At 40.0% G+C, this 17500-nt stretch overlaps 2 protein-coding genes across 2 annotated transcripts in view; one reads left to right on the top strand and one right to left on the bottom strand.

Moving 5' to 3' along the window:
• The window catches only part of LOC138854516 (uncharacterized), a 484295-nt gene that overhangs the window by 184094 nt on the left and 282701 nt on the right, over window positions 1-17500 (top strand). The window lies entirely within an intron of this gene.
• Window positions 13594-17500, bottom strand: part of LOC138850932 (uncharacterized) — a 12613-nt gene continuing 8706 nt past the window's right edge. Inside the window, exons 2-3 of the mRNA XM_070098056.1 lie at window positions 17237-17389; window positions 13594-13939 (exon numbers count right to left, since the gene is read on the bottom strand). Coding sequence (XP_069954157.1) covers window positions 13698-13939; window positions 17237-17389 — 395 coding nt within the window. The 3' untranslated portion in view covers window positions 13594-13697. The remainder of the gene's footprint in view (window positions 13940-17236; window positions 17390-17500) is intronic.

Below are 17500 nucleotides of genomic sequence, written 5' to 3'. Positions count from 1 at the left end.
CAAGGATGAGACTTCAGTAAAGCGATAAAAACATCGTTAAGCAGTCGATAAATGAGACACTTCAGCAATACTTGGGTATCTATATTCCGGAAACGTTTCGCCAGCCAGTGACTTCATCAGTCCAGTATTGAGAAGAAACGGAGAACGATGAGATGGAGTTTGAAGTAACCGATTATATAATAATCGTTAAGCAGTGTTTGTGTGACTTCTGTCTTACAAACACTCCATGGAGATAGTTGGTATAAAATACCCACACGATGGAAAAAGAGACATAAAAGAATTTCGTTATACTGCATGATCATTAAGACATATGCGACAGTTACGTATCTATATTGTTGAAAGGTTTCGCCTACACAGTAGGCTTCTTCAGTCAGATACAGAGGCAGTAGATGTAGTAGTGAAATGAAGAAATATTATTTAATGTGGTTAGTCCCTCAGCCTGGAGAAGAGTTCAGCTCCATGGTCTGTAACGATATGAAGCTTCAGCTTCATGTCGCTCATTCCATTTTCAACATCATGCTGCATATGTGTTTTTTTTTTCAAACACAGTCCATGTAGGAACATCTCGTCGTTGTCTTTGGTTTAACCCAGGGATGGCAATCAGTAAATATATAATTATATTATTTTTAAAGGGGTGGACATTTAAGCCAGCGGAAGGCCTCGGTCAGATGACCAAACCTCCAAAGGCGGGTCATCATCTGACTAAGACCCACGTCAGAAAACGCTTGTCCTGTTTCCTGACGAACCTTACCTAACCTAACCCAGGGATGGCCAACCTATGGCTCATGAGCCAAAAGTGGTGTATTGCATGATTAGAAGTGGCGCATTGCACCCAGTGATAATAATGAAAAAGTAAGCTTGATCATACAAAAAGTATTAACTAATAACTGATTTGTAGAAAAAATTATAACAGAAATTCAAGTAAGTTATAGCTAGAAATAGTTTTATTGAGAATAAATCTAGAGTTTAGCAATCATATTTTGTGATTTTATTAAGTTGTACACATCTTTTAGCGAATGTCATCTTCTTTCACATTAATCTGTTTTCAGTTTAAAAGAAACTCAGTAAGACTTAGAATAAATTACATTGAACACCTATACTGCATTTATCAGTTTCTATATATTCATTGCACATAGTGCTCTGCCCTTATCAGGGACATTGCACAAAGAGAGACTTTTGTACAGGAGTCGTTCCATAACTGTGCATGTCTGATACTTCATCTTGAGGCACCAGACACCAGAAGTGGCTGCAGTGCATGGCACGTTTTTACCAGTCAATTTATAACTGATACTCGTGTGGTGGAGTTGTGCTTTGCTCTTTGTGAACAATTGGAGTTTTGTTCTTTTCGAAACTTAAGTTTTGTTTTTACAGGTAGTTAACCATCATAGTGCAAAAAAAATGAAACAAAAGAAAAGCAGAAAGTGATAGAAAACATCAGTTTAATGAATAGTGGGAAAATAAGTTCTTATTTACTGCGGGTTCGTCAGGAAAACCGTTGTGAATTGTTTGTGAAAATACTCTCTCAGATAATAGAAGATAATAGACACTCTAAAACATCATGCTGAAATAAAAGAAAAACTGAAGTTAGTACTTGGGTTTGAGTTATGGAAAGAGTGTGATTAAGAAAAAGGTGTTTGTACTGACGGAACACCAATGATAGGTAAAACAGCCGGGACTGTAACTTTTCTTGAAATCTTTTTAGGTCGTCCTCTACTAAAATATCATTGCATTATACACCAAAAGTCACCGTGGAAAAACTTTAAATTTTCTTCCAGTAGGCGAAGAGACCCATATCAATCCATTTATATTTTAAATTGGTTTGCTAGATTAGGTTTATAGCCTAATTACAGATAATGAAGAAACATTTTGCTATTTGTTCTCGCACTGTAAAATTTAAAGAAGTGCTATCGAGAAAAATATTAATTTAAACAGTGATACAAAGAGTGTCTGTCAGGTGGGAAATATTGGGTAAGGAGTATCGGCTTCAAAATGAAAGGAATGTAGAGGAAGATCTGGAGGAGGATGGTGGATGGATGGAAGTAGAAGGGTTGCGGCCTACCTGAAGGACGTGGAGATTGAGTTTGGTGGGGGATGGAACAGATGAAGAATGAGTTCTAGCTCCTGGGATCTCCTCTCAGGGTCCACGCTCCCTCATCCCTTTAATACATTAACGCTGGGAAATTTTGGCTTTCCTATGATAAATGATATAGACGTGGCAGGTGCTGTCTGCCACACTCTATTAAGTCAGGTCATCACCTTGCTCTGACATTACTCCTACAAATATTGTCATTCACTGAGGCTCTAGGACTTGTTCATCGATTCATGACATATTCTTTTCGTATACAACACTTCAGTGATAGATGATCTCCAGTTCTTGGTTCTGTAGACGGAGGTTTTGGTTTCCTTCATATATAATTCAGTAATCATGCCTTAGAGATTTATCTCTTATATAATTTTATAAATATTTCAATAAACATTGAATAAACTGTAGTCTTTTATGATTAAGAATGGCAGAAAGACAACAAGGTGAAGGGTCACAGGCGGCTCTTCATATCTATAATTAATACAACAACCTGAGGGAATGGACAGTAATGCATTCATTTAAGACACCTTTACTGAAGACATTACGGATCTCAGACCCTGATACATTTGAAGCGATTAAGGTTCAAAGATCGAAGAGTCTTCAATAAAGATGTCGAAAGTGTCCATTCTTGTCCATTTCCCACCACATCAATATTCTATAGAGGGCGCACCTTTAAAAGGCTGTTGGGTAGAAAATGTAACTGAGCCCATTAAAATATCTCATAACATCCCTAGAAATTATCTTCCCATCTGACTTATTACCCTTATATATGTTGCCCTTTTTCCGTTGCATATTTTGTTGAAAATTTCAGATGGGAATCTGGTCCTTGTACATATCAGGCCCACCACTAACCACTCAGCCACGGAGCTTAAAAGATTTTCACAACGAACTGTCTTGGTTGTATGAGTGACTGAGTTGTTGCAGCTTTAGGTCTGGTATGTACAAGGACACGCTTCGAGTCACTGCCCAGAATTATGTGTATTCACTGATTGGTCGTTCATTACAATTTACCTTGGGTTTATAAATTGTATTTATGCAGCAAAGTATAATAAGCATTGATGAATGAGGAAAACACATATGAGGAGAGAGAGAGAGAGAGAGAGAGAGAGAGAGAGAGAGAGAGAGAGAGAGAGAGAGAGAGAGAGAGAGAGAGAGAGAGAGAGAGAGAGAAAGAGAGAGAGGTTTAATTAGGTAAGATTCGTCTGGAAATAGGACAAGTGTTTCCTAACGCGAGTCTTAGTCATATAATGACTGGAGCTTTTGATCATCTGACAGAACTTTCACTGGCTTACCGGTCTACCCACTTAAAAATTAAAACATTTAACGTGTTACTTAAAAACAAACTCGTACATATTTTTTGTATACATTGTTATATTCTTTTTATTAGTAACTGCATGTTATGTCTTGAGTTTGGTTATTAATATAGATACTTTTGAGCAGGAGGAGTTTAAATACCTGTTATGTAACAGTTAATTGCTTAACTGAGTGTCAACAGGTAACAAATTGATTTCATTCTAGGTGTGCACGTCTGCACGTGTGTCACATCTGCACGTGTGTCACATCTACACGTGTGTCACATCTACACGTGTGTCACATCTACACGTGTGTCACATCTACACGTGTGTCACATCTGCACGTGTGTCACATCTGCACGTGTGTCACATCTACACGTGTGTCACATCTGCACGTGTGTCACATCTGCACGTGTGTCACATCTACACGTGTGTCACATCTACACGTGTGTCACATCTGCACGTGTGTCACATCTGCACGTGTGTCACATCTACACGTGTGTCACATCTGCACGTGTTTCACATCTGCACGTGTGTCACATCTACACGTGTGTCACATCTGCACGTGTGTCACATATACACGTGTGTCACATCTACACGTGTGTCACATCTGCACGTGTGTCACATCTGCACGTGTGTCACATCTACACGTGTGTCACATCTGCACGTGTGTCACATCTACACGTGTGTCACATCTACACGTGTGTCACATCTACACGTGTGTCACATCTACACGTGTGTCACATCTGCACGTGTGTCACATCTACACGTGTGTCACATCTACACGTGTGTCGCATCTGCACGTGTCACATAAATTTTTGCAAGCTCCCAGAGAATATGATAAACACTGCAGTATCAACGTGTGAAATTGTTTTGCTTTTCACATTAATATATAAGAGGAAATATACAAAATACAAGTAATTTGGAAATCTTTTTAATTCAGAAAACGAAAGTTATATTTCTATTATGTTCTTCTGTTCACTTAACACAAGACATTGATATATTGGTGGCTACATACTTTCCATATTTTAACGGATAAACATAATTAAACTGAAAAAGATCAAAGATTTGAAAAAGTAATCTTCATCATTAAGCAAAAGTTTAGTGCTTCAGAGCCTCGGTATATGTCAGGTATATCATGGGTGTTATACTAACATACTACTACAACTACTCAGCTGTGTCACACAAGTGAGTAGTCAACATCTATGGCAGGTGGGTCATGGTAGTTATACAGTAATTGTGATGTGTCATGGTTGCTGTGTTATGATAGTGTTATAATAGGTGTTCCATAACAATGGCATTAGAGACATTATGCATGATAACGGTAGCAAATAGGATTTGTATTTCTGTATTTTGATTTGTGGGTTTGGGGCTGCGTGGAATTGTAGTTGTTTTTACTCTTCTTCGTCCTGCTCGTCTTCTCCATCTCCATCTTCTACAATTTCTTCTTCTTCTTCCTCTTGTGCTCCCTGTTCTTGAGCAGTGTCTTCCTGTGCTTCATTGTTTTCATTTACTCTAATAACACTTTCATCTCCCTCGTTCACTCCGCTGGCTGTCTCATTCTCTGCCACACGGACTGAAAACACAATCACAAAAGTATTATCAATGTTTTTTTTTTTAAGCAATAATGATTTTTTTTTGTATTTTTATTCCGTAATAATGAGTGAAGAAATGTAAGTAGTAAATAGCGTTTAATGTTTTGGATAATAATTTGCTAAAGTTCGACACCTTCTTTGTGATTAAGAACTTGGTAATAATGGTAGAATTACAGACAAAATGTTAGGTCACAGATGCAAGTAATATGACATTTTATTGTGGCAACGTTTATAAAGACTTAATAAAGCTCCTGGAGAGCGAAATGTTACCACAGTAATGTTACATTAGTTGCATATACGTCCTTTGAATTAGAACTTTGGTCTTATTTCATACATTTTTCCACGACAGGATATATACACCGAGAGGTGTATGCCTCTCAGCATATATACACTGAGAGTTTACGTTAATCCCTATTTTAGGCATTAAAGTATTCCTGACTGATGATGAACCCTTTATTTGCCACCTTAATAGCCCTCACGTAGTTGGTAATCTTTTAACAATTAAGCAACTATGCTTCCAGAGCGACATGAACTAAAGGTAATAGTACCGAATTATTCAGTTTTTAAAGGTTTCAACTTGGCGAAACAAAATTGTAATGTTATGTGACGCCATTGACAGGCCAGGAAATGACAGGAATTCTGCTTTTATTATTAGTGTTTCCAAAATTATTTATCCCTTGAGAGAAAATATATGTAGCGATTGATAAATAAATTTTCTTCCTCGAAGGCTTCCATGCGATAACTTGAAATTTCCTTTTCTATTCAGCTACAAACTTGCAAATTTTGTGTATTATGCCTATTTAAACGAAGGCTCGAATTGTGATTGGACTGTGTAGGTGATGATCTGCCAATTTTTTACGTTCATATCTCGGAGTGGTTTCCGTGCAACAACTGGAGAATGTTTTGATCGGCTTTAAACTTTCTCTAGGGGTGCATTTTACTTCGAAGAATATTTGGACTGTTACTGCACTGTGTAGGTACCAGTTTACCAGATTTATTTCAAATATTTTGTTATTTTTTCGTGTTATACCTCAAGAACTCTTCTTCTGAAGGCTTCAAACTCTACACTTTGAAATAAAGGTTAGCATTGTTACTGCGTGTCAGTTATATTAACCAAATTGGAATTGTTGTTTCTGTGCAATAACTGGAGAATGCTTCCTCTTATTGACCTACAGTGTTGGTGTATCGCATTTAGCGAAGGTTCTTATTGGTGTTTGGCTGTGTAGGTTCCTACTAGCAAACTTATCCTGTATTATTCTTACTGCAACTTGGCTTAAGCAAGACACAGTAGACATCTACACACTACCAGGGTACACAGCAATCCACAACTGCAGGCCAGAACAAATTGGGAGAGGTAGTGCCATCTGTTATTCTAATGAACTATCGTGTACCAGCAACTTATCCTTCAATGATGAATATATATTCGCAAACTTCTCTGTAATTTTTTTAAAAACCCTGTAGCAATTGGGGCCATATACAAGATGCCTCATACTAATATCCCAGCCTTTAATGATAAACTAAAAACACTGATTACAGATACACAAATGAATAAGCACCACCAACTACTAGCAGACTTCAACATCAACCTTGGCCTAACAGATGACCAACCTGTTACTGACTTCGTTAACAATATGAACAGATGATCAATATACTACTTACACCAGCAATTACAAAAGCAGCAATACTGAGACGAGTGCAGCCATAATTGACCATATATGTGCAAACATACCAGCCGCTTCTAAAAACGGGAATAATTACGGACAGCACTACTGACCACTACTAAACTTTCCTCCTAACAAACATTTGTAAGCAACCAATGGAATATAATAAGTTCTCCTTTCAACTCCACGATGAGGCTTCAATAAGTAACTTCACTGCAGAACTAAGCTCAGTTGACTGGCCTACAGATTTTTCTTATGCCGTTGGTATCGATGAATGGGAAGAGATATTTCTAAACAAAATTCATAGACTATATAACAAACATTGTCCCACAATAACTAAATAGATCACCAATAAAAGACTAAGTTGCCCATGGCTTACTAACAACATCCTAAGATTCATCAATGTGGAACATCAATATGAGAAACAACATAGAAGGGGTTTAATAACTAAAAAATTTATCAAACACTGTACGTCAGTCCTCACCAAATTAATCAGAAAGTTCAGGCAGCTATGCTATTCTAATAGATTCACTGAAACAAGAGATATAAACAAGACCTGGAAGACACTCTCTTAGATTCTGGGCACCACAAACTGAACAGAGCTAGTAACTAAACCAAACGAACCGAAACTCTAGCTGTGTTTTCTAGTCTTGTTGGCTCCACTATCTGCTGGCTTAAGGTGTGTTTTTCGCAGAGACTTAGTAGCTCATGTGTGTGTGACCTTTCATCTGCGCTACCTCCGGGGATTGTTTCAGCTATAACATTATTTGCTACATTCTTCCATTTTGTATGCCTTAGGTTGAAATCACCAAGCAGTAAGATGTTTGGGGATGGAGCTGGAAGGTTTTCCAAACAGTAATCGATTTTCAGTAGCTGTTCCTTGAACTGTTGGGAGGTTGCATCTGGTGGCTTGTATACAACCACAATGTGGTTCTCGATCTTTATTGATAGAACTTCAACTACCTCATTTGTGGTGTTCAGCAACTCCGTGCAGATAAGGGACTCTTTGACATACAGGCCAACCCCCCTTGTTGCCTGTTTTTTCTGTCGCATCTAAAAAGGTTGTAACCACTTATCCATATTTCACTGTCAAAGTGATCTTTTGTGTGAGTCTCTGTGAAGGCTGCAAACATTGCATTAGACTCCACTAGAAGTCCACTGATAAAAGGTATTTTGTTGTTGGTGGATGGCTTAAGGCCCTGTATATTAGCAAATATGAACGAGGTTGTATTCTGTGTTTGTTGGGGGGATTTTGTTATTGGCATCAGTAGTTGTAATTCTGGAGGGCCATGGGTGGCCACTGGCTGCGCCTCCAGTCCAAAAAGGCTCCAAGGTGGTGGACTATTTTTGTTATTTCCTTCCATTTTCTTTTTTCGTTTCCTGCCACTAAAAAATCACCTGGAGTTGGGTTGTCGTAGCTACTATTGTTTGTCTTGTGGGGTCTGTGCCTCCTGGTCCCTTTTAGATGGTATGCAGGGCACTCGATGTTGTAACACTGCTTCTGGAGGACCGAGGAGTGGCACATTTTTGGGTGAAAGAAAGTACAGGAAGAAGAGCGACACACTCCTTTAGACAGGAGGTCGCTACATTTTTTGGGATGGTCAAAGTTGCATGTCCCATTTTTTTCCCCTGTTATTCCATGCTTACAGATGCCCCAAGCATAATATTTGCACAAATTCACCTTTGGTTGAGAATTGTTGGGAGGTGTGTTGTCAATTTCTGCAGGTTCTGGGACTGCACTATAATCCTCAGTATCCAAGCCAGGGCCACCCCGTCCTGGATTCCATCTACTTTCCCCAGTAGAGGAAGGAGGAGACTCCTCTCCAACATCTGTACTGTGGGCCACGGTCTTGTGCAATGATGGTTGTATATTTACTGTTTTTGTGGTGGTTTGGGTAGTGTCCCTAGGAGAGTCTAGGCTGGCAGTAAGGCTGGGGGCTGGGTCTGGGTCAGCACTGGGGCTGGGGGGTGGGGCTGGGGCTATGACTGTGATGGTTGCAGAAGAGTCTACCCCAGAGGAGGGCTCCTCTACTACATCTGTACTAGAGGCTATGGCATTGGTAGCTGTGGAGGAGTCTTTAACTGAATCCAGATTTTCACAATGGCTGGGGGCTGGGTCTGGGTCAGCCCTAAGGCTGGGGACTGAACTAGCTGTTGTTTTTGTTTCGCGTGTTTTTTCTAGTGTGTATCTGCTTATTTTTGGGTCAGTTGTTGTAGACTGGGCATTCTCTGTGTTAGACTTTACTCCTCTCCTATCTTCCCATGCTCTATATATTCCAGGTAGACTATTCAATAGTTCCTCCTTTTTCTCGTGTTTATTGTTTATTAACCTCCTGAGTGCTTTCCTGATATCTATCCATAGTTCCACATCCCTGTTGCAGATCCAGAAACACCTATCTAGATAGATGTCATTTTTGGTTGCAGTGTTTATTCTTGCACAGGTAACATGATGTTTTGAAAAGCAAAGGTTGCATGTGATTTTAGATTTTTTCCCAAGAGCCTTTTCACATGTCCCACAGGTATACTGTACTGCCATCCTGCCTGTATCCTGCCTGTATCCGATAGATTTCGAAAAAGCCATTGACAACATGCCTATGCACTCAGCCCCGGGCCCAGACTCGTGGAACTTTGTTTTCATTAAGAACTGCAAGAAACCCCTCTCGCGTGCCCTAAGTACACTATGGAGGAGGAGCTTGGACATGGGTGAAATTCCACAGTCACTTAAAACAACGGATATAGCCCCACTCCATAAAGGTGGCAGCAAAGCATTAGCTAAGAACTATAGACCAATAGCTCTGACGTCCCACATCATAAAAATCTTTGAAAGAGTGCTAAGAAGCAGGATTGCAAATCACCTGGATTCCCAAAATCTGCACAATCCAGGGCAACATGGGTTCAGGGCAGGTCGCTCCTGCCTCTCACAACTACTGGATCACTATGACATGGCCTTGGATGCACTGGAAGAAAATCAGAATGCAGATGTAATATACACAGACTTTGCAAAAGCATTTGACAAATGCGATCATGGCGTAATAGCCCATAAAATACGTGCTAAAGGAATAACTGGGAAAGTGGGGAGATGGATCTTCAACTTCCTAACAAATCGAACACAAAGAGTAGTGGTTAACAGAGTTAAATCGGAGGCTGCCATAGTGAAGAGCTCTGTTCCACAAGGCACAGTACTCGCCCCCATCTTATTCCTTATCCTCATATCAGACATAAACAGAGATATACACCACAGCACCGTATCATCCTTTGCGGATGATACTAGGATCTGCATGAGGCTGTCATCTGCTGAGGACGCGGTTAACCTCCAAGAAGATATAAACAAAGTTTTCCAGTGGGCAACGGTAAACAATATGATGTTCAATGAGGACAAATTCCAACTACTCCGTTATGGAAAACTGGAGGAGATAATAACTAGAACAGAGTATACTACTGACTCCGGCCATACAATAGAGCGGAAAAATAATGTAAGGGACCTGGGAGTAGTAATGTCTGAGGATCTCACTTTCAAGGATCACAACAGTGCCACGATCGCACGTGCAAAGAAAATGATAGGATGGATAATGAGAACTTTCAGAACGAGAGATGCCAAGCCCATGATGATCCTTTTCAAATCACTTGTTCTCTCTAGGCTGGAATACTGCTGTACATTAACATCTCCATACAAAGCAGGTGAAATCGCAGATCTAGAGAGTGTACAGAGATCCTTTACTGCACGTATAAGTTCTGTCAAGCACCTTAACTACTGGGAACGCTTGGAAGCACTTGACTTGTACTCGTTGGAACGCAGGAGGGAGAGATATATCATAATCTACACTTGGAAAATCTTGGAAGGAATGATCCCAAATCTGCACACAGAAATCACTCCCTACGAAAGTAAAAGACTGGGCAGGCGATGCAAAATGCCGCCAATAAAAAGTAGGGGCGCCATTGGTACACTAAGAGAAAACACCATAAGTGTCCGGGGCCCAAAACTGTTCAACAGCCTCCCATCAAGCATTAGGGGAATTGCCAATAAACCCCTGGCTGCCTTCAAGAGAGAGCTGGACAGATACCTAAAGTCAGTGCCGGATCAGCCGGGCTGTGGCTCGTACGTCGGACTGCGTGCGGCCAGCAGTAACAGCCTAGTTGATCAGGCCCTGATTCATCGGGAGGCCTGGTCATGGACCAGGCCGCGGGGGCGTTGATCCCCGGAATAACCTCCAGGTAACCTCCAGGTATTGATACAGCTAACAAGTTGAATGACTTCTTCTCAACTATAGAATGAAATCTCGCCAGTAAAATTCCATTTACCAATGCCCGAGCTAATAATTATCTAGGTGGAAACTTTTTCAACATCCCTCTATCTTACACCAACAGATCCCACTGAGGTTACCATGATTATTAACTCTAAAAAACAAATCAGGAGCTGTAACCCCAGTACCACCACCAGTACTGTACAGACGAGAGACTCAAATCCTTTCACCCACCATTGCATTACTCTTCACCAAATCACTAAAAACCAACACTTTCTCGGCATCACTCAAAATAGGAATTATTACACCAATACACAAAGATGTAAACAATTATAGGCCAATATCAAACTTGCCTTTACTCTCCAAAATCTTCGAGAAGCTCATACACGAAAGGTTATACTCCTTCATAGCTTCACAAAACATCCTTAACCCTTGCCAATTTGGCTTCAGGAGAAACAAAAGCACAAATGACGCAATAATAAAAATGCTAGACCTACTTTACCCAGCACTGGAAAAAAACTAATACGCGCTTGGACTCTTTCTTGACCTTAACAAAGCTTTTGATACAGTAGATCACTGCATCCTACTCCTCAAGCTTGATCATTACGGTATAAGAGGCCATACACTTGCATTTATTAAGTCTTACGTTACTAATAGAAAGCAATACGTCTCTGTAAAGGACGCAGCCTCCTCAACAAGACCCCTGGGCACAGGGAAGCGCTCTTGGCCCCCTCCTTTTCCTTTTATACATCAACGATCTTCTAATCGTATCACAACAACTTGCATCTATTCTCTTTGCTGACGACACGACTTTTCTCATCTCCTACCCAAATCTAGCCTCACTCAACACTATTATTAACGAAGAGCTCGCAAAAATAGCAACCAGGATGACAGTCAATAAACTTACACTTAATATAGACAAAACCTTTTACATTATGTTTGGGAGTAGAACAAGTGAGGTTCAACTAAACATTATGCGTAACATTATCCTTATTGCTAAACATAGTGAGGGAAGATTCCTGGGTCTGCACCTTGACAACAACCTGAAATTCAACACCCATATCCAACACATAACAAAAAAAAGCCTCTAAAACAGTTGGCATCTTCTCAAAGATACGTTACTATGTACTACAAACAGCATTACTTCACTACTATTCACTGATCTACCCCTATCTCACCTATGCTATTTGTGCCTGGGGTTCCACAACGGCAAATCACCTAAAACCAATAACAACCCAACAGAAAGCTGCAATGCGAATGATCACACAATCCACTGCTAGACAACCCCCCCCCTTCAAAGACCTCATCCTACTCACTACACAAAACATTCACTCGTACCTTTGTGCAACCTACATTTACAGAACAATCAATTCTAACATAAATCCCGACCTGAAGTGCTTTCTTGACAGTTGCAAGAGAACTCATAGACACAACCACAAAAAGCTCTATAACATTCCCTGTGTCAGGCTAAATCTTTTCAGAAAACTCAGTGTACATAAAAGGGTCCAAAATGACTCACGAAATTGTAATGACACGATTGCAAACAAACCATACCACGGGCGGGGATAAAACCCGCGATCAGATTTTGGAGGGTCCAAAATCTGGAGCTCTCTGCAAGAAATCTCCAGAACCACTGGCTCAGCTAGCATTTTTAAAACTATGGTTAAAAAACATCTTATCTCCTTAACCTATCCCAGCCCATCATAAATATATATGTAAAAACTATACATGCATTTGCTCAATATCATGAACACAGGTAAAACTTTATAATCAATATATACTTACTCTCAAAATCTGTATTCACCTCAAATGTTAAGCACTCCATTGTGTCCATCTAAGGTTAATAATCAAAACTGTAATTCTTCCCTATAAAACTTATTAAAGTCATATAACATGATCTGATAGAATATTTAGTTCTTTTGTATTCATTTTATCTGACCTATTGACCATATGTACTGTTATTTCCTTATTAATTTTAAGTTAGTTTTAAGTTTGCCCGAAATGTTTTGCATATAAAGGGGCTTTTGGCATGTACACCCAAGTATTATATTTCTTTATACAAACATGTATCATGCCGAAATAAAATATTTTATTATTATTATTATTATTATTATTATTATTATTATTATTATTATTATTATTGAATAATTTGTTAAATTGTTTCCGCGCGATAGTTTGAGAATGCTTCGTAATTGGCTTTAAACTTTTAATGCTGATGAAGCGTTCTTTAGTTAAGTCCAGATTCTTATTATACTGTGTAGGTGAGAATATGACATTTTTTTTATTAGCCTTTGCTGTGCAAGTCTCTTACCTTTGACAAATATACTGAAGACAGTTTATAAAATCTCGCAAGGTTATACAGCACTGAAAGTCAAATATGTCTATTACAAGGAAGCTGAAAAATGGCAAGATTATTTTTATGGGTTTATAAAATTTGACAAATTTATAATAGTTTACATTCTTGCATCTTAATAAGAAAATAAGATACCGGACATTAAGCAAATATCCTATATTAGCTTTGAAATGATAAGTCCATTGTAGATGAATTAATGTAAACTGTTTTGGGGCCTATTTCCTAGGCATTTTGTTTGTCCACCTGCTCCTACGCTACCGTCCACAGGATGGATCTGAGGTGCAAAATAAACCAGTCGCTTCGGTGGCAAAGCCTTAAAACATCTAATTAATAAAAATTATTAACATTTTAGTTTTAATATCTTATTTTTTTTGTTTTATCAGGGAGATAAGGGATGCAGGGGATACCTTTATCTAATCGCATAATGCACAAAAAAATTATACCTATTAATTTATTATTTTTGTTTTAAAATTCAAGACTTACTTTTACCATAACCACCGTGACCATGTCCATCATTGTTACCATGACCACCTTGGTTACCATGACCACCTTGGTTACCATAACCACCATGGCTACCATGTTCATTTTCTCGACGAGGGGCGCAGCACCAACAGCCTTTACCACAACCTTTGTGAATCTCCCGACGATTGCTTCCACAGGACCTGGACTGACACCTTCCTTTGGCCTCCCGACATTCCTCGTTAGCTTTGCATCCTGTTGAAATATGTAAACAAGTCAAACACTGAAGCGTGTCCTTAAGGAACACACGCTAACATGTACACTCCCACACACGCAAATGCAAGCACAGATATATGAATGGTTACACACACACACACACACACAGACATGTATAAAAATTCACACACACACACACACACACACACACACACACACACACACACACACACACACACACACACACACACACACACACACACATACACACACACACACACACACACACACACACACACACACATACACACACACGCACACACACGCGCACACACACACATACAAACATACACACACACAAACACATATACAAAATACAAATGCACATACACACACACACACACACACACACACACACACACACACACACACACACACACACACACACACACACACACGCACACAGAAGCTGAGACTCGACCCCTGCAACCACAATTAGGTGAGTACACACACATACACAACATTCCCCGTGGGTCCTTAGAGAAGGAGCAGAGATGCTGTGTGCCACTAACCACAGTCTTCAACACATCCCTTGAAACTGGGCAACTACCTGAGGTATGGAAGACGGCAAATGTAGTCCCCATTTTTAAGAAAGGAGACAGAAACGAGGCACTAAACTACAGATCAGTGTCACTGACGTGTATAGTAGGCAAAGTCATGGAGAAAATTATCAGGAGGAGAGCGGTGGAGCACCTGGAACGGAACAAGATTATAAATGACAACCAGCACGGATTCATGGAAGGCAAATCTTGGTCACAAACCTTCTGGAGTTTTATGACAAAGTAACAGAAGTAAGACACGAGAGAGAGGGGTGGGTTGACTGCATTTTCCTGGACTGCAGGAAGGCCTTCGACACAGTTCCTCACAAGATATTAGTGCAGAAGCTGGAGGATCAGGCACGTATAACAGGAAGGGCACTGCAGTGAATCAGAGAATACCTGACAGGGAGGCAACAACGAGTCATGGTACGTGATGTATCACAGTGGGCTCCTGTGACGAGCTGGGTCCCCCAGGGGTCAGTCCTAGGACCAGTGCTAATTTTGGTATATGTGAATGACATGGTGGAAGGGATAGACTCAGAAGTGTCCCTGTTCGCAGATGATGTGAAGTTAATGAGGAGAATTAAATCAGATGAGGATCAGGCAGGACTACAAAGAGACCTGGACAGGCTGAACACGTGGTCCAGCAACTGGTTTCTCGAATTCAACCCCGCCAAATGCAAAGTCATGAAGATTGGTGAAAGGCAAAGAAAACCACAGACAGAGTATAGGCTAGGTGGACAAAGACTGCAAACCTCACTCATGGAGAAAGATCTTGGGGTGAGCATAACGGCGAGCACGTCTCCGGAAGCACACATCAACCAGGTAGCTGCTGTAGCATATGGGCGCCTGGCAAACCTGAGAATAGCGTTCCGACACCTTAGTAAGGAATCGTTCAAGACACTGTACACTGTGTACGTCAGGCCCATACTGGAGTATGCAGCACCAGTTTGGAACCCACACCTGGTCAAGCACGTCAAGAAATTAGAGAAAGTGCAAAGGTTTGCAACACGGTTAGTTCCGGAGCTCAGGGGAATGTCCTATGAAGAAAGGTTGAGAGAAATCGAATTGACGGCACTGGAGGACAGGAGGGCCAGGGGAGACATGATAACGACATACAAAATACTGCGTGGAATAGATAAGATGGATAGAGACAGGATGTTCCAGAGGGGACGCAGGAGCATTGGATCACATTTGGAAGCTGAAGACTCAGACGAGTCACAGGGATGTTAGGAAGTATTTCTTCAGTCATAAAGTTGTCAGGAAGTGGAATAGTCTAGCAAGTGATGTAGTGGAGACAGGAACCATTCATAGCTTTAAGACGAGGTATGACAAAGCTCAGGAAGCAGAGAGAGAGAGGACCTATTAGCGATCAGTGAAGAGGCGGGGCCAGGAGCTGAGTATCGACCCCTGCAACCACAATTAAGTGAGTACATACACAGGAGCTGTGAATGGACGAATGCAATTACATATAGGTGAGTACACACATGCTGCCACCAAACAGAATATCCAAGCTGAAATATAACATCAATAACAACAACTACAATTGACTATGTCCTATGACAGGACAGTTTTTGATTCAAGGAGACTTCACTCAAAATCAGGTAGAGGAGCCGGACCCTAAACTGACACCTTAAGTTATAGTCTTGCTTCTTAATTCAGAAGTGAAGAACTAACTTGCCGAGGCACTAAGTTACAACAGTGAGCGATGGTGACGAACTAGCATTGATGGACCTGGCATTTATGATACTGGCACTGACGGACCTGTCGTTGATGGATCTACGATTGATCGTACTGGCATTAACGGACCTGTCATTGATGGACCTGACATTGATAGACCTTACATTGATGGACCTGGCATTGATGGAAGTGACATTGATGGACTTAGCATTGATGGACTTGACATTGATAGACCTAGCATTGAGCGACCTTCAGTTACTCAGTTATAAACCAAGTGATTTTTGGAGTTTATCCAGATACGTTGACTGTGTACCATTAATCTTCTATCTAATGGAGATTATATAGGGCACTAGAGATCACTTCTGATATATATATATATATATATATATATATATATATATATATATATATATATATATATATATATATATATATATATATATATATATATATATATATATATATATATATATATATATATATATATATATATATATATATATATATATATATATATATATATATATATATATATATATATATATATAACCAGCCGGTTAAATAAATGCATACTTGATGATTGAGCTTTTGACTCAAATCTGTGCTCCAGTTCCCTGAATTAAGCCTGATTACCTTCCATATCCCCCACCCCTCCCAGGCGCTGTATAATCCTACGGGTTTAGTGTTCCTCTGATTATAATTATAATCTTGACTTAAATGTTAACGCATCTTATCCCACAACTGAAGGACCAGTGTTCCATCACGATTGGAAACGTTGTCCATGTTGCGTTACACCTGTTTCTTTGTTTACATACCAGTAAGTAGGTACCTGGGTGATAGCCGACTGTTGTGGAGCGTATTCCAGGGAGCATGTTAGTATAACTTTGATAGGACGAAGCTCTGAAACGAACTCAAGTAGGATAACAGCTCTTAGCCTGTAAATTCATCTTTGTAAAATAAAAAAAATATACTGGCAGAATTTAGGCACACAGGCAGGAATGCAAGCATGTAAGTAAACATGCTTGCATTCTTGTCGACAGAAAAAATCAACACTCACGCTTAAAGCAGCACCAGCATCCGTGTCCACTGCAGCCGTGGAGTATCGAGTCCTCGTGAGCTTCACATTTCGTCTTGCAGACTCCTCTTTTATCTTTGCATTCATCCCGTGTAGTGCAACCTCCACCATATCTCTCATTCACAAGAGAACCGTCTGAAAAAAACACACCGAACCATCATTCATAAATCCCTTTAAGTTTGTTACGGAATCAGCAGATGTGTTAACAGATCGATAAACCCTGTTTAACTAATAATAATAATAATA

Source organism: Cherax quadricarinatus, chromosome 61 (genome assembly GCF_038502225.1).
Source record: "Cherax quadricarinatus isolate ZL_2023a chromosome 61, ASM3850222v1, whole genome shotgun sequence".
NCBI lineage: Eukaryota > Metazoa > Arthropoda > Malacostraca > Decapoda > Parastacidae > Cherax > Cherax quadricarinatus.
This window is presented reverse-complemented; position numbering and strand designations above follow the sequence as displayed.